The 25,261-nt window shown below is 44.6% G+C and overlaps 1 protein-coding gene across 6 annotated transcripts in view; it reads right to left on the bottom strand.

Annotated features, from left to right (window-relative positions):
- SPDL1 (spindle apparatus coiled-coil protein 1) overlaps positions 1-25,261 on the bottom strand; it is a 739,625-nt gene that overhangs the window by 501,620 nt on the left and 212,744 nt on the right. The window contains exons 1-3 of one of the 6 annotated variants that reach the window (XM_069654303.1): positions 11,085-11,250; positions 487-859; positions 275-379 (exon numbers count right to left, since the gene is read on the bottom strand). The exons of 2 other annotated variants lie outside the window; for them this stretch is intronic. In XM_069654303.1, the coding sequence (XP_069510404.1) occupies positions 275-379; positions 487-522 (141 nt within the window). In that variant the 5' untranslated portion in view covers positions 523-859; positions 11,085-11,250. Of the gene's footprint in view, positions 1-274; positions 380-486; positions 860-11,084; positions 11,313-25,261 lie in introns of those variants that run through there. 3 more of the 6 variants (XM_069654307.1, XM_069654304.1, XM_069654302.1) reach the window with 3 other exon arrangements.

Below are 25,261 nucleotides of genomic sequence, written 5' to 3'. Positions count from 1 at the left end.
CCTTCAAGGCTGTGGGCAAACTTGGAGAGGTCAATTACTTAGTGAACCTGGGCAACCCCAAGGAGGCCCCTAGGGTCTTTCAACACTGACTGCCTAAAGGCATTTGTATCCAGACCAGAACTAGGAGCTTTGCTTTTAGCATCGGATCAAGAGGATGAGGAGAGTGAACCTCTACCTGACCTTCTCAGGGGACAGCCTTTAGATGGAAAAATAGAATGAGTTAATCTCTCTTCTGATCTGACTCTGCAACAACAGGAGGAGTTGTTACGCTCACCTGGAACCCACAGAGGCGTCGATCTGGACTGGACAGCTGCGGTCTCCACCAATGTGACGCGTAGGGCCGAGATGACGGACTGGATCGGCCCATAGGAATATTCTTCTGCAAATGGAGAAAGGGAATTAACCACCCGTGGAGTTGAGCGTAAATCCCCCCACCTCGCTGTTCTCCCCACTGATCCCCTTTGATGTCCCCTCTTATAGTCTCACCTGATGGTTTGAAAAGATGAGCTCTCCATCCTGCATTGAGCGCAGGGGCGCGTAGATAACCAGTTGCTTCACTGGCTCGAAGGAATTGGTGAGTTCCAGAACAATATTGACTCCGATATTCCCGGCAAGACGCCGTAAGTATGTAGTTCGTAAGAGTTCAAAATGCCTGACTTTCACTCTTGTCCGATTCCTTGCAGGTTGCAGCTTGACCCTACTGAAGAGTTCCTCGTGGCAACCGGTAATATTCTGGTAAGGATTTGTATTATCCAACACAGTTCGATAAAATAATGTCCATATGTAATCTGTTGCTTTCTCCCTTATTCAGGCGCTGAGAGAAGAGACTGAAGCCCATCATTTACCTAGGACAGATGACCTGGTGGATACATTTGGTTCAGTCAAGTTCCTCAGTACATTTGACCTAACATCAGGCTATTGGCAAATAGCTCTGACAGACCATGCCAAGGAGAGAACTGCAGTGTCCACCCCTGGAAGCCTGTACCAGTTTAAGGTTATTGCTTTTGGACTAAAAAATGCACCTGCTACATTCCAAAGGCTGGTAAATCATATTCTGAATGGGATGGAGGACTTCTGCATGGCATACTTGGATGACATTGCAGTTTTTAGCCCCACTTGGGAAGAGCATCTTGACCACCTAGGATATGTATTGCAGGCTCTTGAACAGGCCCATCTGACCATAAAGGCAAGCAAATGTCAACTTTGTCAGAGTAAAGTAGTCTACCTTGGACATTAGGTAGGAGTAGGTGAAATAAGGCCATTGCCTACCAAAGTACAAGCTGTACAAGACTGGGCCACCCCTACTGCTCAAACCCAAGTGAGCACCTTTTTAGGTCTCACAGGTTACTATAGGAACTTCATTGAGAACTATGGGACCATAGCTTCTTCCTTGAATGTGATCTCCTCACCCAAATTCCCCAAGAAGGTCAGGTGGAGTGAGGAGTGCACTACTTAAGAAAGCCCTTTGTCAAGCTTCAGTCCTGAGAGCTCCCGACTACAACCAATCTTGTACAAACTGATGCTTCCAATACAGGAACAGGCGCGGTTCTGAAGTCAGCTGGATGAGAAAGGCAGGGAACACCCTATCTGCTTCATCATTAGGAAACTGAAGGACCATGAAACAAGGTGGGCAACAACAGAAAGAGAATGCTTTGCAATTGTGTGGTCTTTGAAGAAGTTTAGACCATACTTGTATGGATCTACTTTTGTAATTCAAACAGACCAACAATCCTTGAGATGGTTAATGCAGATGAAGGGGCAGGGGGATCCTAAATTGTTAAGATGGTCAATCAGCCTCCAGGGGTTTGATTTCACCATAGAACACAGGTCAGGGTTTATCCAGGAGTGGATTAAATCCTCCTGTCACTTAGTATGGGGAGACTGAGTATTAGGGAGGATTCTCAGAAATGTGCTAATTCTCTTCTACCTTAGAGACCCCCAGCACTTTTTGCTGGAGTTTAGGAGTTTTAATTTCTAACCTGGAGAGAGTGAGACATTTTTCCCCACTCTCTCATGTATTGGCTAGTTTCTAATGTTATATTTTTTATGTTACCCTTTCTACAATTAATGGCTGGTAGCAGTGGTTTACTTTTTCCTACCATTGGGCATTTCTACCGCAGGCTGCAATTGCAACTGCAGTAAAGCACCCATGGGTGCCCATTTTGTCAAAATGGCCCCTGTCTTTTTTCAACATTTCTTGTTGGATAGGTCCTTTCATGAGATTTACCATAAAACCAGGTTTGGTCCCTTTCTTCGTTTTATCTTTAGCGGGATTCACTGGTGAAGCCCGCCTCTGGCTCCAGCGTGTCTGGCAGAAGCAGGAAGTGAGGGAGGTGCCTGAAACTCCCTGTGCTTAATCCCATTGGTTACAGGAATGCACCGAAAGGTGATTGGCCGGCTGGCTGTCCTTTGAGGACAGCCACCCTGCTGTGTGATTGACAGCTAAGCTGTAAATTAATGGGAGAAACCTGGAATAAAAGGCGTGGCTTTTTGCTTGGAAGGCAGAGTCAACCACTGGATGAAGGAATCCGAAGAACTTAGAAGAGACGCTTGCTGCAACTCCTGGACCGTTGGTTTGCCCGGTGAAGCCCTGCTGCATTGCTGAAGCTCCAAATTCACCTCGACTAGAGAAGCCCTGCAACGGACGACTGCTGCCCTTGGGTTGGTGGGATCAATCAACCACAAAATGAACTCATCTGGACATCTTCTTGCAGCTGGCTGTACTTCCATTGCTGCTGTATGAACCGATTGCCAGGGAGAGGAACACCAGAATCGACTGTCTTGTTTTTAAGTTGGACGCGAGCTCCAGGAAGATCCTCTGGACTTCCATGAAGCGGAACTGACCAAGCCTGAGCCACCTCAACAGAGTGCTGGACCCCAGATGCGAGAAAGGTCTGTAAAGGTATCCGAGAACTACAGTGGTGCTGTTTGCGAGAGCCGGGAGGAGCTGAAACCGCAAAGTGCTGCTGATCTGAAGTTTGCCCATTGCTGCCACTGATCTTCCATTCGTAGTGCAGGAGTCCCCAGACATCCTCTCTCTTGTCTCCATGACTGAGGACCAGGAACAACAGGATCTGCAGACCTACACAGGAGAAGGCAGCTGGAACCACCTTCTTCTAATCAAAGGTACTGTAAAACTAAGGGGACTTACTTCTTGTTGTCTAGCTTTACTAGCTCTCAGTTGAGACTTGTCTTGGTTGCCTTTGCAGAATTGCTTGCAGCTTTGCCCCTCACAAGCCTCCCGGCTTGTAGCCCCACAGTGATTTAATTACATACAAAGACATCTAAACATTGTGCAAGACTTTTTACCTACCTGCAAGAAGTGCTTCAGCTCACCTAGACTTTTGCTCAACTAACATTGGCTGTCCTGGCTCCCTGAAAGACTCTTCTTACCGCTGACTTTGTGCTTTACTTTTCCCCCAGGAAAGGGTTAATTTACTTTGCATTGGAGGGTTAGAAAAGTGTTAGAATACTGGTTATATTAAGCGTCTGTGTGCCATTCCAAATGGGTATCTACTGATTTAAAGAAACTTGTGGATTTTGAAGTATATTTTTGTGTTACATATATTTGCTCCCTTCTAAAGAAGGATTATTTAACTGACTGTTAAATTAATAAATAACTGTTTAATCAAGAAACCTTGAGTGTGTTTATTTGGATATTTTTCACTGTTGATCTCTGTGTAATAACCCTACAACTTACACTGACCCCTCTTGAGATAGGCCTGGCTGCTCAGTCACTCTACCAGCTTGTGTAGTACATACTTATACCAAAGGTTGGGTTAACTATTGCCAAGAGGACAAGGCTGGTGCAGTCTCCCACAGGGTACTGCCTACCAGCTTGTGTAGTACATGCTTATACCAAAGGTTGGATTAACTATTGCCAAGAGGACAAGGCTGGTGCAGTCTCCCACAGGGTACTGCATATAATCTTGCCTAACATTGGCTTCTTCAGAGGGATGTCCCCTCTTTGACCAAATAAAACATGCCACAAGATTCTGGCAAGACCAGCTCTTGTCACGGAGGCTGAGGAGATTACTAGCAAACCTGCTAGAGGCTAGCAAGGGCTTACACATAGAGCCCAGGAAGTGTTTCTGTATTGATACGGTTGCACAATGATTGCATGCATATACCTGTGTTCAACAGCTCGCATGCCAAGGAAAGATATTAAGTATGCCCCCTATGTGAAATCATACCTATTGAATGGGACCCATTTTAGGAAACACCTGAAGAGATGCATGCCCCTATGCAAATGAATTTCTATTGGGTTCGACAGGTTTTACTTCCACATAACATACAAATCAATATGGAACATTTTCAATAGTATTTGATGCTCAATGAAGTACATACAAGTCAGCTGCATGAACCATTTGCAACATTTTTGTGAAGCCCAAGCTCTAATAGATTTAAATTATTTTTATATACACACTTTGCTGAGCTCACACAGACACATAAGCATTTAATTTAATGTTTTTGTTCTGCTCTTCTACACATCGTAAACACAAAAACACTGCTCCAAGTTTAATACTAATGTGAACGCTTGTTACACTCACACGCTGAATAGATATCATCTAATTTTCACATTTAGCTGTTAAGACATTTGTTAAACAAGGTTTAATTTTGAAAAGAGTTACTGCTTACGGAGGCTTCAGAATAATAAGCCACAGCCTCATTATTACTTGACCCCCTGCTCCCTACTGTTGTGCCTCCCTCGTTGCAACTCATATCTAAATCGCCAAACTTAGTCTCTCTTCCCAAGCAGGAGCCCGATCCTTTCCACACACGCACAATGTCCCCTTTGTCAACCAGCACATTGTTGCCATCTGAAATGCTCAGTCAAAATCACCCGATCTTTGCGCCAGCATGATGTTGAGATTTTGAATCTCCTGGGATCTTCTAATCCTGATATTCTCGCCTTGACCGAGTCTTGGTTAGATCAGGCCACGTCCTCTGAAGCACTCCTTGCCATCCGCTGTGCTATTCCCTTCTTCGGGCTGATCGATCTGCGGGTAGGGGTGGCGGAGTTGCTTTATTTCTAAAAAAAATATCTTTTTAGTTTTACATATTGCCGCATGAACCTCTTGTGGACTGCAAAAGTTTGGTGATCAAACTTAAGATGACTGACAATACTTCACTTACTATAATTGTCCTCTACAGACCCCCGAGGGTTTTGCCCTTATTTGAAGAGCAATTTATAAATCTTTTAAATAATTTCACAAAGCCTCAATCTTCTGTATTGGTTATGGGCGACATTAACAATTGGTTTGATGCTCTAACAAAATAACCACTAGGTTGCTAATGGATGCCATCAATTCCATCAGCTTCTAACAACTAGTTGACTCATCTACTCATAGAGCAGGGCATACTTTGGATTGTCTACTAGTTCATCAGCTCTCTGTGTCCAACTTGTCCATCTTGCCCGCTATTTGGTCTGATCATTCCAAAGTCTCTCACTGATGCGACCAATCAGTTAGCGCCTCTAAGGACCCGTCACATAAAAACTGAAGCCATAAAGAAATCTTGGTTCAACAAGGACATTATGGTCCTTAGGCAAAAGAAACGTGCTGCAGAACGTTGCTGGCAGAAAGATCCATTTGGCACAACGTTAGCCAATTATAAGAATATGGTTAAACAATACAAGGAGGCCACATTAAAGCAAAGTCTGCTGTATATAATGATAGGGTCCAGACTGCTAAATCAAGCTCCAAAGAATTGTTTTCTATCCTGCGTGAGATTAAGAATAAACCTCCCCCCCTCATCAATACCAGTGAAATACAAAGACTGGTGCCAGTCAATTCACGAGGCATTTACCAAAAAGGTAATCTTGCATCAAACTAATATTCAACAGGTAAGGGACTTGTGTCTACCATCGGAGATGATGGAAGTAGTTCATGAAGTAGACGTCCCCTCCCTGCGTGAAGCTCCCGTTTTTGATTTCACCACATGCTCTGAATTATTCATTGCAGAAACCATTGCAGCCATGAAACCGACCTCTTGTCAGGGGGATGCCTGTCCATCTAGTCTGTTAATAAAATGCAAAGACATACTTTCTCCGTGGGTTACCAAGTTCATCAATAAATCTTTCAGAGAGGGCAGTGTTCCACATTTTCTTAAAGAGGCTTGGGTCATTCCCCTTTTAAAAAATGAGTCCCCGGACCCATTTGTTCCAGATAATTACCGGCCCATTACCAACGTGCCATTATGGTTAAAACTTCTGGACATGGGGGGTCACCTGCAATTTCAGTACTCTGTTGAGGGTAATACAATTCTGCTGCCTCATCAGTCCGGTTTTAGGAAAGGATTTGGCACTGAAACAGCTATGCTTGATCTTAAGGCCAACTTGTTAAGGAACATTGTTCATGGGCATCTATCAGTCCTGATGCTGCTGGACTTATCCTCGACATTCAATCTTGTAGATCATTCTTTATTAGCGGATAGACTCCAGCCAGTTGCGGGTTGTTCGCCAAAAGTTGCCAACTGGATCTCCTCCTTTTTGGGTCCAAGGAACACAAAGGTGAACGTGGGCGATGCTTCCTCTGAATTGACCCCAGTCATATGTGGTGTCCCACAGGGGTCATGCATTTCCCCTACATTGTTTAATGTTTACATGATCCAGATCCCGTTTTTGCAACTTCTGATCAGCCTTGGCACATTACTCACTAATTATGCAGATGATACGCCTAATTATGAGGACCTAGCTAGGCTGAATGTCCTCTACAATGCCATTCATCTTTGGGTGGCCGCCAACTCTCTGGCTCTAAATGCAAGTAAAACAGAGTTGCTCATTGTTGCCTCCGGTCAAAAGTTGAAGTCACTCCGTGCAGAGTATAAGAACTTTCAAATTCAAATAGTTTGCAGAATGGCGCAGTGCAGGCCGTTACAGGTCTGGCCAGACTTTCGCACACCACTGTGGCTATGCAGAGCTTACACTGGTTAACAGTGAAACTCCGAATCGGACACAAAATTCTCATCCTAACACATACATTTGTGTTGAACGTGCCCCCAGAGTGCCTTACGGCGCATCTCCCATTATATGTTCCTGTCCGCCCTCTCAGATCCCAACATCTTCTCAGGCTGGTTCAACCTAGATTTAAGCTGGTGAAGGCTGGTGTGCGCAACTTCAATGCTCAGGGTCTTAATGCCTGGGATGGGTTAGCTCTCAGCATTAGAGCCACTGAAATGCCAACAAGGTTCAAGAAGGATCTGAAAATATTTCTCTTTAACCTTCCGTCTGACTAGGCTCGCCACCCGATTATGGAATCTCCCCCATTAATTTATGAGTTCTCATTACTGGCTTCTCTTCCTCGCACTGTTATAACCTATTTGCTCGGCTGTCAGTTTGCTGTTGTCTGCGCGCACTGAGCAGACCCTCCAGTTTATAGCGATTTTGCGATCCCGCAAAATGACGCAAAAACGACTGTTTTGCGCAAAAACAGCAACTTTAAAAAAAAATGTTTTATTTTTTTATATTTTATTTAAGTAATCTGCAAAAATTACTGTTTAAAAAAAAATAATACTCAGGGTGACAGGTTCTCAACTTGTCTTTACACAAGAAATGAAATGCACCAACACATCTCATCACTTGCGCCCCAAAAAAGTGCAGCCCAATCCACAAGGGACACATGAATGGGCACATTTTATATGCGTGCCCATTCAGATGGCCTTTTTCACCTCCTTGATCAAATAAAGTGGCGTTTCTGTCAATTTAAAAGCGCATCCCTCATTTCCAAGCAAGATGCACTTTTAAATAAATGTGCAGAAATTGTAGGCAACCCTACATGCACGGGATGTGTGGCTGCCACTGCATGACAGGGTCTTTCCTGTCATGAATTTCTTTTAATGAATGAACTGCTGCTGTGTCGCTTGCATTTCTGTGCCTCAAACAGGATAAAAATGCATTTTTTAGGTCGCATTTTACAGCGGCAGGCACCTGGAGGGCCTGTCCCTGTGAAAGGCGCTGGGAGCTTGCAGAACACTTTCAGGAGAGCGATTCTATTCAAAGTACTGCCCATTTGACCTATTTCGTCCAGTACTATTCGATCGATTTTTATAAATACTGAACATGTGTTGCGGGGGTGTCACCCACTCCCCATGTTCAGTATTTCTGGTCTAGGGTGGTTGCAGAAGTGTTTTTACCTTTTTCCTCAAAATTGTAGGCGGGGACAGAAAAAAAAAAAAAAGAAAATGACGAAAAAGGGACCCTGCAGAGTCGGATCCGACCCGCGTTAGAGGGACGGATCTGGCACCGCAGGGTTGCAGGGGAAGCGGCAGCGACCAAGCAGTTAAGTAGGGGGGGGTTGTGGTGAAAGGTACATTTTGGGTTGTTTGGCTGAAGTGCAAATCAATTTACAGTGAAATTGACTATGGTCAATTCCGCCGCAAATAATTACACTTCGGTCAAACAACTCAGAACACCATTCAAGGCAGCTGGCCAGTGCACAATTTGCGCTACAGCTCAAGCCTGTGGAAATGCGCCGGTCACCTTTGAGAATAAGGTGACCTGCTAATTTCCAAAAATGGGTTGTTTAAAAATAGCATATCCTCCGTTCTTTTTTTAAATGCCCCATTATTTGAGGAACTGGGTCAAAATCTACATTTACATTTTTTTTTTTTAAATGGTTACACTATGAGAGAGAGGGAGAGTGATGGATGAGATGTGAAGTGATAGGCAAGAAAGCAGAGGGAGAGCAGTGGGTCAGAGGATGAAGCACTGCACAAGAGAGCAGAGGAAGAAGTCATGCGGTGGGCCAGAAATCTGAGAGCGAGCAGAGGTACAGAAAGTAGAGGGAGCGTGTGGTCAGTGAGCCAGAAAGCAGAGAGCAAGCAGTTGGCCAGAAAGAGGCAGTGAGCTGCAGATTGGGAAAAAGGATGAGGGAAGAGTGCGATAGAATGGGAGAAAGGATGCAAGATGCAGAAGCAGCACAAAAGAATGAAGGACTGTATATTGCGGGAGGAATTGTAGAGTGTAAAGGTGTGAGTTGGGAGTATGATTTGGAGTATGGCAGGGGCTGGGCAGTGCAAATTGTGACTTGACAGTGTGACATAGCACGAGTATTTGTATGACAGAGTGAGAGGTTAAGGAATGTAAGTTGTGATGGAGAGTTGGTGAGATGTGTGTTGGTGAGAGAGGTGGGTGTGTGTTTGGGGGATTGGAGAACATAGAAGGGGAATATTTTCAGCATTACATTTGATAATGATCAATTTAGTTAATACTATTAAATAGGCATGAACATTAAACCCGAAATGTAGCCAAATCAAACACTGTTCTGCCAAGCCAGAGACATCTGGGACTCTTCCTATTAAATACAAAAGATACATAATAATGATACCCTGGCTCTCTTGTAGCCTTGCACTCTGCCTATTTCCTGCAATTTGGCAATCTTACACCCTCCAGTTAATACAAAATGTCCCGCAAAAATGCTGCAATAAAGGTTTGTGCCGCAAAATTTGCCATTTCATGCCGCAAAATCCTGGAAGGTCTGACTGAGGCCCGATTGTATAAGAATTCTTAATAAATAAATGTGTTGGGATCGAGGGGGGTGTAAGGTGGGGGCTAGAAAGGGACGGAGAGGAGGGTTACATGTGTTCTTACTGTTGAAAATGCCAATATAATATTATATATATATATATATATATATATATATATATATTTTTTTTTTTAAAGTGCATTGTTACTGGGTTGCACTCACCACCCAAAATCAGCTCCCTGGCCCATAAGACACGCACATTCTTTGACTCAACATTCACTCGCTTATTCACACATAGCATTAACTCACTCGTTGCATGAGAGGATCAGAAGGGACCTTCCCATACATGTTATGCCCCCTGCACCTGTTCCAAATAGGCACAGGAAAATAAAAATATCTCTGTGCTATAAAAAGTGCACCTCTTTTGAAAATGCAGACATACTTGAAAATGTCCAGAACCCCCGTTGGACCCTCTGCCTTGCGCAGTTGCGCATTTGGTGGGAAAAGAGCACCTCAATGTGCACAATTATGATGCACACATTTAAACGTCCTTTGTGCATGGTTCACCACCTTTTTGGCGCAAGTGAAGTGAATGAGCATCCCATAAATTGCACCAAACACGTTTTGAAAATCGTGGCATGATCGTTTATCCCTACAGATCACTTATTTCTGCTGTATGTTCATTTCAGACAGTCTGGTTCGAGGTTTCAGAGGGGAATTAGGAATGGGAAAGGACTCACTGGAAGGAAAGGGTGCATGGGGGTTTTTACTGTTTCTGCAGTCATTAACCCGAGATTTGCTCATGAGCAGGTATTTGGTTAAATACCATTAGCTCCAGAGCAGATACTGTGACTGGAATCGTTAGCCCCATAGTATGTACTATGCATGCCATCATTCTCGCATAGCAGGTATTGTGTCTCTGGTTATAAGCCCCAGGGCAGGTATTCTGTCATATGTAAGGGCTTAGCAGGTACTGTATGAAACGTCATTAGTTACAGGGCAGGTAATGTGGCTGGAATCGGTCTCCCAGAACCGGTACTGGGCCTGTAACTATTTGCCTTAGTGGATCAGGTGTAGCTGATGAGCAGGAGCAACAGAGCAGGTTTTGTGTCGGCACTCATACGCTCCAGCCCGAGGATGTGATGGGCCTTTACCATTAACACTAGAGAAGATAGCGTCTGCTGCTATTCATCAGGGTGTTGTTTATGTGTCTACAGCCATTAGACCTAGAACAGACACTGTGCCTGCAGATGTTATGCACATGACAGTGACAGTCCCGGATCTGCAACCATTGGCCCTGCGGAATCATAACTTTCATGGTAGGCACTGTGGAACTGGAGACAATAGCATGTCTGCGCTTCGGAGCAGCTACTGTGTCTACAATACCAACAACAGGCTGCCCTGTGTAATTTCAAAACCAGATGTTTAGAAAGTCACGTACTTACCACTTTTAGTTTCAAAATGTGATGAATACAATACAACGAATTGCAGCTTCAGCTGCAGCCTCTTACTTCTACGAGCATTTCCCGGGGTTGCAAAAGGGCTCCTCTTACTAATATATCAAAGGGGTGATAACGATATAAGTTGACGGACGCTGAAACGCATATACAATGCACTCACCTGATGCTGCCTGGAAAATGAAAAGGAGCGGCAAGAGAACTTTATCTTACTGACAGTTTTGATCTGTCAGGGGGACCTCGGGGAGAGAAGCGGTTGGTAATGGGAGGCGTAAGCTGCTTTCATTATGAATTGAAACACGCATTTCAAGTCCCAACGAGACCCGGCAGCATTGTGTTTATCTAAAAGTTTGCCGACACTTTCTGAAATGCCTTTCAGGCGGCATGACGCATTTCAAGTATTTCTGAAATGCCCTTAAAACGGCGTGACGTTGCACGTAGGGCGTCTACGTGCTTAGGAAGAGTATTATGGAGGAAGGACGACTTTACAGGTCGGTTCGTTCTTTCTGTTTTGATTTTTGGTTGCAGCAACAGCGGGTATTTGTCCTGACAGAAAGTCCCCGACAACAAAAAAACAAAAAACAGCGGGTTTGTGTGTCTTCTTGGCTTGTTAGTACTGGTATCCGCATCCCCGGCTTCCTTGCCCGCAAACAGAAGTGATTTATGGCCGTGCAGCGCAGGCCGAGGGAATTTCAGAGCATATGTTTTTTTTGTTGCAAATTCGGCTGTCAGCAGGTACTTGCATGTTTTCCACCTCCAAATGGCAGTGGCTTTTTGCTGTATTCACGAGCTTTCTGCAAAATTATACAGTATATACACTACCTTTCTTCACACTTATCTGCCAATACGCCTCTGACCGTTTCTACAGCAGGCAACTCCCCCAGTTGAAAATTAAGCCCCATATTGTTGGCCTTTTTACCACAGCCACGTGCTTGCTTCTTTTTCTGCACTGCTACATAGGCGCATGCGGGCTTGGATACCTCCGGGGCTGCCGAGCTGTCCTGCACGGGTGTGGTGTATACATGCCGCCACCAGAGCAGGGGATGGGTGCCAGGGTGCGGCGGCAGCCCGGGGCTCTGGAAGAAGAGCAGCGGCCGTCAAGGCAGGAGCGCTATGGCATGAAGTTCCCTTGCCATGATTTCTGTAACTTTACTGCCTTTATGAGGTGAGGGGGTTCTGATTTGAACATTGCAGGTAGATTATGCCAGAGACCGCTCCACTGTGCCCTTTTCCGTTTTTTATGCTGTCTGCGTAGGATAGAGTTCCTTCATGTCCCCGTGTTTTCTCACTGACTAGATGCCTGCATGCTCATGCAGGGGCGGTGTTATGTAATATTTGGTATCTCATACCGATCCTGTCTATTTCGTAGATGGCAGACCGAGCCTGCTCTGGTAAACTATTTAAAACAGGTTCTGTTACTTTATACATAAAAGCTTGTATATGCAAGCATTGTAAAAATTACTTTGAGCATATAGAAGCTTTTATATTAATGCAATGGAGCTTTATGAAGCATTTTACACTACAGTGTGTAAGACTTGATTGTCTTATATAGCACCATGTGTTTCAAAGCAGGGAGGGAACATGGGAGAATACAGTAACACTATGCCTGATGACATTTGAAGTAGTGCCGGAATTTAACAAGAGGAGGGAGGGGTAGAGGGGTTGGAGTGAAGGAGAGGAGGAAAAACAAGTGACATTCGTTCTAGGCCTGATGACATTTCAGATAGTGCTAGAGGGGGAGAGGTAGGAGAATAAATTGGGGAGGAGGACAAACAAGCTGCTATCAAACAGGTCGGGAGACATTAGTGCTAGAGTAAGAGCTATTGACATTGAAGAGTAGGGGAGGAGGGGCGGGCAGGAAAATGAGACAGACAAGTGGCTACCTTACTATGCCTGTTGTCAATTTAGGTAGTGCCGGAATTAACGAGTGGGACGGGTGGGGGGTAGGAGTACAGGGAGGAGGAGAGTAAAACAAGTAAACTTTTGTACTAGGCCTGATGACATTTCAGATAGTGTTGGAGGGAGAGAGGTGGGATAAGACAAATTGGGCGGGGGGACGAAACAAGATTTTATAGAGGTCAGGCGACATTTATGAACAGCATAAGTGCTAAGGAAACAGTGATGGAGGGGGAAGAGGGTGGGACAGAAGACAAGGGGATTAGAGGGCAGAGATCACCAGACTGCGGGGCAACAGGGGGGAGGGGAAAACGAGCATCACAAGGGGGCGGGGGAGTCGGGATTCAGAAATAACACATAATGATGCAAGAGTACAATTAAATGCAAACCAAGATTCACGATGAGGAAGGTCACAGCATTGTTCCAAGTGCCGCCCAAGTTAGGGATGCAGAGTAAGTCCAGCATGAAGGAGGGAGGGTGAAGCACCATGAGTCAATGAGTAGAAGTCAAAATCCCAGAAGTCAAAATCCCAGTATTAGCCACAAGACGGTGGTGTTGATCAAAATATATCAAGACAGCTCCTGGGGGAGGGGGGCAAAGAGGTACAAAGTGGGCACCAGGGAGCACACAAACACTCAGAGATAAGAGAGGGGGTGGGGGCACACAAACTCACAGTGGACCCGAGTAGGGGTGGTGGGTGTACACATGAACACTCACAGGGGACCAAAGGGAGGGTGTGGGTTAAACACTCACGGGGGACCCGAGGGGAGGTGGAGGGCACACAACCACTAAAAAAAGACTTAATGAAAACATGAGACAAGTCTTATAAACAGCAGAAATTTGGTTTTGGGAAGGTATCTCGCACTCTTAACACCCCCAAGGTTTATAGAGAGTCCACTGATAGTGTATCACTGCAACAATTCAGATGATTCGTAAATAGTTATTTTATTCTTCAGATTGTGGACAGCCGACACGTATTTTGACCCCCTTGGTCGTTTTCAAAGATGCATTCATGTGTTGACATTGTACACAATCAATTTGTAACAGAAAATCAGCAGCAAATTGGTACAGCACACAATTCACAATATATTATACATTTTAAAGAATATCCAAAATAAGTAAATGTTATGTTCCATTTATTACAAGCTGAAAAGACATAACATGTAGTGTCACATGTCAGGTCAGATGGAGGAATGGAGTCTGGTTGTAGCAAGTCATTTGTGGGTGGGGGGGTGAGATTTTGGAAAATGGAAAAAGGACACTGTTTAGAATACTCATCCCGATACATCTAATCATTAGATGGCAAGTGCATGATTCAGTTTAAAGTTGTAAGTCTCATTGGTGAAACATCTGAACCTGGTCTAATGTTGAGCATGCCAAAGTCCACGCATCACAATATTGAAAGAAATAGTGAGCCCATTCGGCCAAAGTGTTTGAAGTGGGTAAGTATTTGTACAAAAGGATGCTAGCCAAAAACTTGAGCGTATTAAAGTGTTAGGGCAGTAGAAAACGTTATAACGATATCACAAACCCAAAGTAACAGTGATAAATAATTGCATGCAAAAAATTAGTGCATTCAACACTAGTGATGTAGGAATATGTGAGCTATCGCGACAAGTTTGCCACACTGGCGTCATTAAATTCCAATCTCTTGATGGTATTACCGTGCTGTCACATGGTCTGGAGTAACCATCATATCCGAAAGCTTCTTATAGCAGTATTAAATAGACCTTTGTGAAATATGTTAAAAAATAAATAGAATCCTCAATGCCCGTCTGGCTAGAGTGAGAGAAATATGTTGATGCCGAGCATTAGAGAACATCGCTCTACAATTAAAGGGTCTCACTTGTATATAGTGATTCTGGCGTTAATATTCAACAGGTCCTTTGAAAGAGTGAATCTTATCGAATCAGTGAAAGGCTTCAATACACTGTTTCTTCCTCGATATTAGCGATGTCTACAAAGAGAATAATATTGAACTGGAATGAAAAGAGTAAGGTGGTATTCCAGAAAATGTTTCAAATAATCCTGATTGTCATTGGGTAACATGTAAGCAATCCCCCCCGGTTACACAAATTGCGTGCTAATAGAAGTTCATTTGAATGGATTCATATATGACGTGCCTTTAGTTATAAGTATAGCACAGTCAGGGGGGACTTATGACCCCCCTTGAAGTGATACATAATGCTATGAGATGAATGCTCAATTAGGAGTGGGCAGCTTAAGTTAGCTGGTTATTACCTGCTCCACAGATATAACGGGTTGAATCCCTAGTGAATTTGGCTGGTGCCCACGAAGGAATACCTGGTAGTGCGATTATCCGTCAACGTGAGTCGCCGCAAAGAAAAGGAAAATGGTGCCCCATACGTAAGTCGCGCGCAGATTTGCGTGTGACGTCACTAGTAAACAAAAAGGTTCTGGCGACGTCACAAAGGGATGTTGCTCACATCTGCTAATGCATTGTGGCCATATTTAGAATGCGGTAAAATGAGTATCTACAATGAAATCCACCATTACTGTGTGGAAAGAAATAAAACGTGATACAGATCGTAATGCCCAAAAAGGTCCAATTAACGGTGTAGTATTCGTTAATATGCCGCCATTACAATTAAATCATATTGTGGTTCCTGTTGTCATGATTCTAGATCTGGTTTCATTGAAACAAATTAAAAGGCTTTGTAACCCTGAAACGTCCAAATACGTATGATGTCAAGGATTAACAATAGTACCTGAAGAGACAGAAAATAGACATTGCCCTACTCAGGAAACCCACCTCACAAAGGACAGGCAGGAAATGATACAGGGAAAATGGAAGGGAACCACCATTGATTGGGGCAACCTACTCGACATATGCCAGGGTTGTGGCCACCTGGATTGCGCCACATGTACCCTTTCAGCTAATACAGTCCCCAGAGGGCACAGATGGGAGCATGGTAGCGATAAGGGGGCTGAACGAAAATAAGGAGGTGAGCATTATTAATACATACGCACCAAACGGGATTCTGTGCCATACTTTAAAGTCAGCCCGTTCCTAGGAGGGGTAGTTATATGTGGAGGTGACTTCAACTGCACGCTGGACCCAGAGATGGTTAGATCAGATGATAGACCAAGTAAACCCACCCCTGCTGCTAGAACCATGAAGACCCTGTTAAGGGAACTACACCATGAGGATATATGGAGGTCACGCCACCCACGAGGCAGTACTCGCATTATGCGGCCCCCACAAAACATATACACCCAGCCAGGTTTTGTGTTTGTCTCTTCGGAGGTTACGGAGGAAATGGTGCAGGCAAAATACAAAGCCAGGGTCCTCTCAGACCACTCTCCGTTGATAGTAATATGGCAATACCTGACCCCCAGACCCAGGATCCCCACATGGCGGCTCAGAGTTGAGGCATTGAAAGATACGGTATTCAGAGAGGATCTTAGGGAGGATATTGTCGAATATTTTGAGAAAAACACTGGTAGTGTATGAACAGCGGGTTCCCTGTGGGAAGGCTTTTACGGTGGTGGTGCGGGGTTTCTGCCATATCAAAAACCAAAGGGCTCCAAGGGGATATAATTCAGGGCTTAAGAAAAGCAGAGGAGAACATTAAAATGGCCATGAAAAAGGGTGACAACTCCCAGGGGGAGGCTCTGAAGCCATAAGTAAACTGCAGCAAGAAGGTGGGGGACTTTGGAAGAGATTATGTAATCTAAATTATAAGAATTATACGGAGAAACACGCGGGTGGAGATAAGCCGGGTAGGCTGCTGGCATGGCTGTACAAAAAGGAAATGCCCAGATCGGCTATCAGAGCGATAAAAACGCTAGATACCCAAGAGGGTTTTTTCAATTCTATCTATATAGGCCTATACAAAATAAGTGCGGAGGAAAGAGAGAATTTGGATGCCCCGATTACGCTAGAGGAGCTAGAAGCAGTGGTTAAGCACTTGCCCACCAGTAAGGCCCCAGGGACGGATGGACTGCCTAGTGAATTTTATAAAATGTATAGCGTGGAAGTACTTGCCACCCCCCCACCCCTCCAATGCTAGATATGCTAAATGAGGCATTGGAAGTGGGGAGATTGCCAGAATCCCTCGGAGAGGCTATTATCCCACTCCTCAAGCCTAACAAACGAAGCACGGACTGCGGGTCCTACAGACCGTTCTCCATGTTGAAGTAGGATAGTAAGATTCTTACGGCAGTACTGGCAACCAGATTGCGACAAGTCATAGGCAAGCTCATACATCCAGTCCAGACCGGATACGTACCACACAGAAGCATAGCTGATAACTTGAGGAGGCTCCACCATGTTATAGAACAAGTAGATGCTGACCCGCAGGAAGTGGCTATAGCCTGGTGAAAGTCTTTGACTATGTCAGATGGCCTTGGTTGCTGGCTGCCTTGAAAGAATATGGAATAGGGCCAGGGTACTTACGATGGGCTAAAATGTTGTACAGCTCCCCACTAGCCAGAGTCAAGAAAGGGGCGATCATCTCAGATAGATGGACGCTCAGCAGGGGCACCAGACAGGGCTGTCCCTGGTCCCCAATTATGTATATCCTGGGCATTGGAACCCCTAGCGATATATCTGAGACAGCAATATGAAACTGTGGGAATCCACACAAAGGGGGGACCACACCTCATATCGTTGTATGTCGATGATATACTGCTATATCTAAGATACCCAGAGGAAAATTTGCAATATATCCTGAAGTGATGGAACGATATACGTCGCTCTCTGGGATTGTGGTTAATCCCCTGCAATCCAGTCTGCCCCCCCCCACCTCTTGGCAGATACAGAGGGGCTCTGCGAAAGAGCCTACCAGTGTTACAGATCCCTTGGGAGACCAGTAACTTTGCGATACTTGAGGGGGGGGGTGGATATATACCACAGTGTGGAAGACGGAACGCCTACACAACACGGAAAGGGCAGTAGCAAACTTGGATAAGAGCATGAGATTCTGGGCGAAGCTCCCCCTGGCCATGGTAGGGAGGGTAGCACTGTTGAAAATGGTGGCACTGCCCAGGCTATTACACTTCTTTGTTTATATCCCCCCACATGATAGCCAAGCGATTCTTCAGTAAACTGCAAAGCTTATGCAGAGGCTTTATATGGCACAATACCAGAAACAGGATAGCCTTATGGAAGTTGCAGAACACGTACGACGGGGGGGTATCAAATTACCCAACTTCGAGATGTACTGCCTGGCTAGCCAATTGCAGCACGTGGCTAGATGGTTAAAGGAGGAGCCCACGGCTGAGTCCAATTTTTGCTACGGTCCGAATGTGCCCCGTTCTTCCTGAAAGAAATTATATGGCTGCCCAAGGTAGAACTGAGCGGGCGAGCGAGGCTGTTGGAGCTGGGGTGGAGGGTATGGTGTAAGGCCTGTTGGGCCTTGGAGAACCCGACTCTGAGCTCCCCTCAGGTGCCGCTAGTGGCGCTGGAGGGAGTGGACGAACAGCTGAGAAACATGATCAGGAAACACTGGGAAACAGTGGATATTGCAACAGTAGGAGACCTATGGCAGGAGGGAAAGGCCATAGAATTTGACGAGCTGGTAGAGGGAACCGGAGTACAGCCTGGTCAATACATTACCTACACCAGGGTGGTCCGGCAGGTGAGAAAAATGTGGGCAGAGTTGGCACTGGAAGACCAGCCAGATGCAAATTTTGAAACAATGTATGATTTCTTGGAGGGAGGACATGAGGTCTCCCGAATCTATGAACTCCTGATGTCCAAGGTGGGAAAGGAGGTGTCGCAACTGAGGCGGGATTGGGGGAAGAAAGTAGGAGCACCCATGCATAACGGGATGTGGGAGAGGGCTCAAAGATGGGAGAAAAAGTGGTTGTTCCTAGAGATGTAGGAACTCCCGTCCCCTGCACACTATCTAGTATCTGTGGAGCAGATCAGTAATTCAGTGTTATTTATATATAATTTCACATTAACAATTTGATGCATTAAATGCAGTCCATAGTTCAGTTGGTGGGGCAGAAGTAGTAAATACCCAGCTCACAAGATTTCATGTAAAAAACTATTCATACATTTATTTATACTGTGTTTTTAGGCCCGACGCGTTTCAAGTATAAACTCTTCTTCAGGGGCAGAATCATATTTCCCAGAATTCTTGAAAAAGATAGAAAAAAATGCATCTTAGTATAGCTGCATATGTAGTGTGCATTACAATTTCATTTTGATCATAACTTATTCGATACAAAACAACAATTAATTAAATGTCTGGTGTATTTATGGTAAAGCTAGTGGGATACAGTCGGCTATTTCAAACTACAGTAGAATAACTTGTAAGAGGATCATAGACATGGCTTATAACCAATCTAGTCTGTAAAGAGGGGTCCTAGGAAGGCAGAGAGAGCAATTTGACAAAATGGAGGAAAGATTGAACAATGTGACTTACCAACTATGGTGGTCACATAGTTGAAATGACGTATCCAATGGAACATAAAGTGGAAGCTCTGGAGTGATCATTCGTCTCAACGCTAAAGAAATGAAACATGTGTAAACCCCAAGTAATGAGAGGAGTAACGCTGAGGAGAGAGACGAGAAGAAAAGTCTCTAATTACAACAAGTTCAGAAAAAGTCCTGACGGACGGATCCATGCAAGGTAAAGAGGGATCTTTCGAAAGATAACACTCAGAAGGCAGTACTTCAAATGAGTAAAGTCATCTAAAGGGGGAGAAAAGGATAAGATAAAGCTTATTAAGGTGAAGAAAACGTACTGGTAAGACTGACAGAATCAGTCATGGCACTTACTTGATACTGTTCAGAGAATCCGTGCAAGCGATAATGGTGCGCCGCGTCCCACCGGAGGAGGATGCGGTACAGCGCCTTCTTAAATACCTGATACTTGAATGACGTATGCACAAAACATGCGCATAGGGAACTGTCTCTACGCGCATGCGTAACACCGAGACTAACTGATTGGGCCTGATGACACGGAAAAGTCAGCGTCAGAATTCCATGACAACAAAATACCCGCGCATGCTCGGGATGGAGAATAGACTGAATTTAAAGTAAGGAAAATGTAAAGACGTATTTTTAAACAATGGGAGAAGATGCATAAAAATGAGTGATAATAATACGTCATGAATCTGACAACACAGAAAGACTGTCGTCTGAATTTATGTATACAAAATCACAGCACATGCGCGGAATATAACGAGGAACGTCAAGTGAGCGCGCATACTTAAAAAGATAGTAAAGGAAAGAATAAGTAACCCATATTCATATGGATGTGAGGAAAGTTTGCGTGAGTGGAGATATGGTGGAGTCTAGTCCATAGAAACTACCAGTCCTCTAGGTGTACATTTGCTTTAGAGTAACAGGTTTGTTTGCATAATTAGCACTTATCTAACATTCAAAACACAAATGACACCTTTTTCACATATATATTCCACCATATGTGTTAACATTTTAAACAATTCCAAATCAGTTATATCTCCACAAGGTGACCTAATGTTAACAATTTTTGTCAAAACAATAACCTCCACCATCTTAGGTGTAATTTGTAAAACAAATGCAAGTGCATATTACACAGGGATTTGGTCATAGCAAAGGGAATGCAATCCTAAACAACATCATCCACCAAATGAGGTGTATTTTGTAAAACATATGCAAGTGAGTTTAACACTGAAAATTCACCATAGCACAGGGTAACGTAATCCTAATGAGTAAAAGGGGAACGTGTGGTAAAATGGAATATTCATCATATGTAGGGTCCTAGATAGTAGTCCTCATTCATACCAAGGGGAGTGAGTGAGTATACGCAATGTATCTGAAAAAAGTTCTCTCTATGAAAGCAGTCTTTGTAAATCTCCTCCTCTGGGAAGTGGGTGTACTACTTCTAGTATCACCATCCTCATTTGAGCCACTGTACGTTGGTGGTCTCTAAAATGTCTGTACACTGGGGATTTGATGTTTTTGGTGCGAATATTAGACTTGTGCTCAGTCCATCGTTCTTTGGCCTTTCTGGTAGACTTCCCTACATACTATTTTCCACAGGGACAGTGCAAAGCATAAATCACATTTTTGGAATCACAAGTTGCAAATTGTTTAAGATGGATTTTTTTCCCGGTGTTACCATGTCGAATATGATCTCCTTTTATTACATTAGAGCAATGTTGGCAATTGAGACAAGGCTGAGTGCCACTTTTGGGTTTAGACATGAGGGGTTGGTTATTTGGTTTCCGTTTTTCTGCTTTGATCAATTTGTCACAAAAGTTTTTTCCTCGCTTGTATGCCAGCATCGGGGGTTCCGGGAAGAGGCGATTCAATTGTGGGTCTGTTTTGATTATTGTACTGGTAGGGGGTGTCTGTACTTCCGCTCTCTATATGGTAGATGAGGCACAGAGGACCCCAGCCAAGATTCTCTATTATTGGTACGTGGTCGAGCAATCAAGGCCTAGCTTCTCAGGAGGTAATGCAGGCTGGTTCTTAAGTACAGTGTAGTCCCCGAACCCCCACAAAGGAATGTCCACACACTGTATTACTGAAAACAGTCTTTATATAATATTCAAAGGTATGTACACGATCACAATAACGCACTTTGTATTCTGAAGTCAATAATGATAAATAGATACAAGGTAGCACCACTAATGTTATCAAATCTGATTAAAGTGCTTCAACTGTATGGTTAAAATGTCACACAGATTAATAACGAGGAAACCAGCAATAGAGATAGGCAGCAACGTAAGATGGTTGAAACAATAGGCAGAATGCTGACCCCCTACCGCTAGGCACAGTTCTGTGTGGAGATCCCTCCCCCCCCCCACCTGGGCAACCAAAGATATATAGCACAAGCCCAGTCCATATATTGTCTGATAGTCTTACTTCCTCCTATTAAGGTTTTACCCCCCCAATGTACCTGGTGGAGTAGAGTTCTCCGACGATGCGTCGATCGATCCTTCTTGAGTGACTCGCTTTAAGGCAGGAGCCACGGATCGTCGAGGAACTCGTCGTTCGGTGTCGGGGAATCGACGGCCCTTCAGCTCCATCCCTTTAAGGCAGGAGTCACGGGTCGTCAAACGTCCAACAGAGAACAGGTTGAACTACGGCAGGGAAGTGGCAGCTTCGTTCCTAGCGGTGCTCGTGGACGACAGAGCGTTGGCATCCTGCAAGGAAGAGGCGTGCGGGGCACCTCTGTGACGATAGTTCTGGACCGCAAAGCCCAGCAAGGGCGTCGTAGACGCCGTCTCTGTGGTCTTGAGGTAGCGGGAAACCCACCGGCGCATGCGCTTCGACGGTCGGGCCTTCTCCAGCGGGAGATAAGCGAGTGACGATGCAGATGAGAGCGTCCAATGATCAATTGAAGTTCTTAAGCAAACGGGAGCACGGCGGCTCTGGTCGACGGCGGTCGTCGACAGTGGCGGACAACAGTCCGGCGCTTCTCCTTGGACTTCCGCAGCAGTCCCCGTATCGGGTCGGCAGCCTGTCGAAGGTCTGTCTACCAGGGAGCGTTGGCAAAGATCAGCTGTGCACGATGGTCCCTCGTGGCTCGGGAAGAGGGCGCCTTACCAGGTCCTCTCTGGGTCAGTCCTTGGAGACACAGCAGCTTTCAGATTGCGAAGGAGAGCGACAGCACTTCTTCTCGTCCAGCGGGGCTTCAAGGTCAAGCTTCAGTTACTCATCGTAGTGGACTACAGCTTCTTAACACGATTCCTAGCAGTGAGAGGTCCAGAGATATACTGATGATCTCCCATTCATTCCGCTGGGTCACACTCAAGGATCCAATCACGACTAAGGGCATTCATGCAGGCAGCCAATCAGGCACACGAGTTATTCAGGCCATTCACTTCTCTCCAGACACTCGCAACAAGTTATGTGTATTTGGACAAGTACCGAGCCATTCAACTCTCCAAGCTGCATTCATACCGGTTTCGGGCAGGGCTGTCTCAGTCATTGTGTCAACCACCAGAGACTAGACATCCACAACACAGAATGCATATTCGTCACACTCTATTCACCCAGGTCCCACCCACAGGAGGTACCCACAACATACATCACCGGGAAGGCTCCAGCATGTCTCGCCGGGCCTTCACAACACCATATATGGCATTTCCACCCAACAGCCAGTCGGGGGGAAGGGACAGAGTCAGGGCTTCCCAGGACTTTGGGAAAACAAGGAAATGGGTAATAGAAAGCAAGAGGCCACAGGGGCCATCTTGTTTTCCATCAGGAATCAACTGATCCCAATGGCAGGGCCGGGGTGTCCCAAAATGTAGGATAATCCGCGCACCTGTCAATTTCATTCAGCATGGAGCTGCCACCAGCCCATACCCTGCTCTGTGGGCCACCCACAGGTGCCCAAAAACATACACTAGGGGCACAGTGTTGGCACCCACACCCATGGGTGCCATAAGGATATCCCACGGGTCTGTTCACCAAACCAAAAGAGAGCTGCACCGCCAGGAGTCCCACATGAACGCCTGCGCGGAGAACACGACGGAACACATGATAAAAAGCAGTAAAAGATACGGAGGCCCTGTCCCTCCGATGCATTTCCAGCATCACAATTATATCCCAGTTTTTGTGTATAATCCGTTTGATCTGAAAGCTCTGACTAGAGTACTTCAGTGAATGAATTAAGGTGGTTCTTTCATTTTTGATCTTTGGCTCTAATAGATCCTCACGGCTTTGTGCTTCCGTTCTTAGTATGGATTGTTGATCAGATCCTCTGGAAAACTCCTATCTTTGAATCTGGACTTCATAGTGGTGTACACATCCTGTAGTCGGTCTACTTCTGATGTGATCCTTTTGACCCTGAGTAGTTGGCTGTATGGTAAGTTTTCTTTTAAATGTTTTGGGTGGTAACTTTGAAAATGAAGGGTGCTGTTCACATCAGTTGGTTTCCTATAGATTCGAGTTTTAAGTCCTGTGCTGGTTATTTCAATAGTGACATCAAGGAAATTCACACTCTGTTTGCCAATGTCCATTGTAAACTGAATTCTCTCATCACAATTGTTTTAAATATTCCCAAAATGTTCGAAGGTTGGAGTGCGGTGGCAAGATAAACTGCCAGGGGATGAAAAATGCTTTCTGTGCCAGCAACAATCGGTCTAAATGGAGGGTCTGTTTTGTTTTATGTATTTTTGGAAGGCCGTAAAAGACCAGTCTCACTTGATTTTTTTTTTTTTAAATCAGAAATTTACTCGTGTTTTCAGAAATCCAGTCCAAATCATCTGCTTTGGAAATGGGTCTTCTTGATAATCTCTTTGATGTTACTGATAGGGTCCTGATCAAGTTTAAGGTAGGTGTCTTCATCACATAGTAATTTCAGGCAACCTTCATTGTATGTCGTGGTGTCCATGATGACTAGGGCACCACCTTTATCAGCTTTTTTGATAGTAATACTGTTGTCCTCTGCTAGGTCCTTAATGATTTTTTAGTTGATGTTTTGTTTACTGCAAGTGCTGTATTTGAGGCATTTCAAGGCTCTAGTGGTTTTGGTTTTAAACAAGTTAACTAGAGGGTGATTAATTTGGGGATGGAAATTACTTCTGTTTTTTCATTTCAAGGTATGGACATTTGTCTTTTTCCCTTGTTTCAATAGTTAGATTATCAAAGAAGATTTTCAACTCCATTTTTCGAACAAGCTTGAAAAGATTCACTTCTTCAAACAAACTCGTATTGTTAGTGGGTATGAAGGATATTCCTGAATTGAGAGTATTCAATTGAGATTGCGTGAGTGGTTTTGAAGCGATATTAACTATAATGGGATCTTTCAATGCTTGTTCTTCTGGCGGGGTTTTCTTTTTCCCTCTTCTGGCTTTTCTCCTCCTAAAAAGAAAAAAAAAAAACCTTCTGGTACTGGTGTTGGTATGTTCACTGTAGGTGGGATGGTTCTTTGACCTTCAGTAGGTATGGGTAGTGTGGTAGTGTGGTACTGCTGGTTGATGGTATTTCCTCGGTCTCTCCACTGGTCACCTCGCTGCTATCCGTATTGTTATTCGTAGGTCGTGGTTTGGTTTGTCTTGGAGTGAAATTAGCCTGTTTATTGCTGTAGAATTCTCACGATCAAGAAACATCAGCTAAAAATCATTAAGGAGCTAGCAGAGGACAACAGTATTGCTATCGAAAAAGCTGATAAAGGTGGTGCCCTAGTCATCATGGACACCATGATGTACAATGAAGGTTGCCTGAAATTACTATCTAATGAAGACACCTACCTTTAAACTTGATCAGGACCCTATCAGTAACATCAAAGAGATTATCAAGAAGACTATTTCCAAAGCAGAAGATTTGGACTGGATTTCTGAAAACACAAGTACACTTCTGATTAACAAAAATACAGTGACGGCGGTCTTTTACGGCCTTCCAAAAATGCATAAAAACAAAACAGACCCTCCATTTAGACCGATTGTTGCTGGCACAGAAAGCATTTTTCATCCCCTGGCAGTTTATCTTGACACCGCACTCCAACCTTTGATTAAAAAAAAACGAAACTT

This window comes from Ambystoma mexicanum, chromosome 3q (assembly GCF_040938575.1).
Source record: "Ambystoma mexicanum isolate Mex_15411 chromosome 3q, UKY_AmexF1_1, whole genome shotgun sequence".
In the NCBI taxonomy this organism is placed as follows: Eukaryota; Metazoa; Chordata; class Amphibia; order Caudata; family Ambystomatidae; genus Ambystoma; species Ambystoma mexicanum.
The sequence above is the reverse complement of the archived record's forward strand: the minus strand, read 5'-3'. Positions and strand labels throughout refer to the sequence as shown.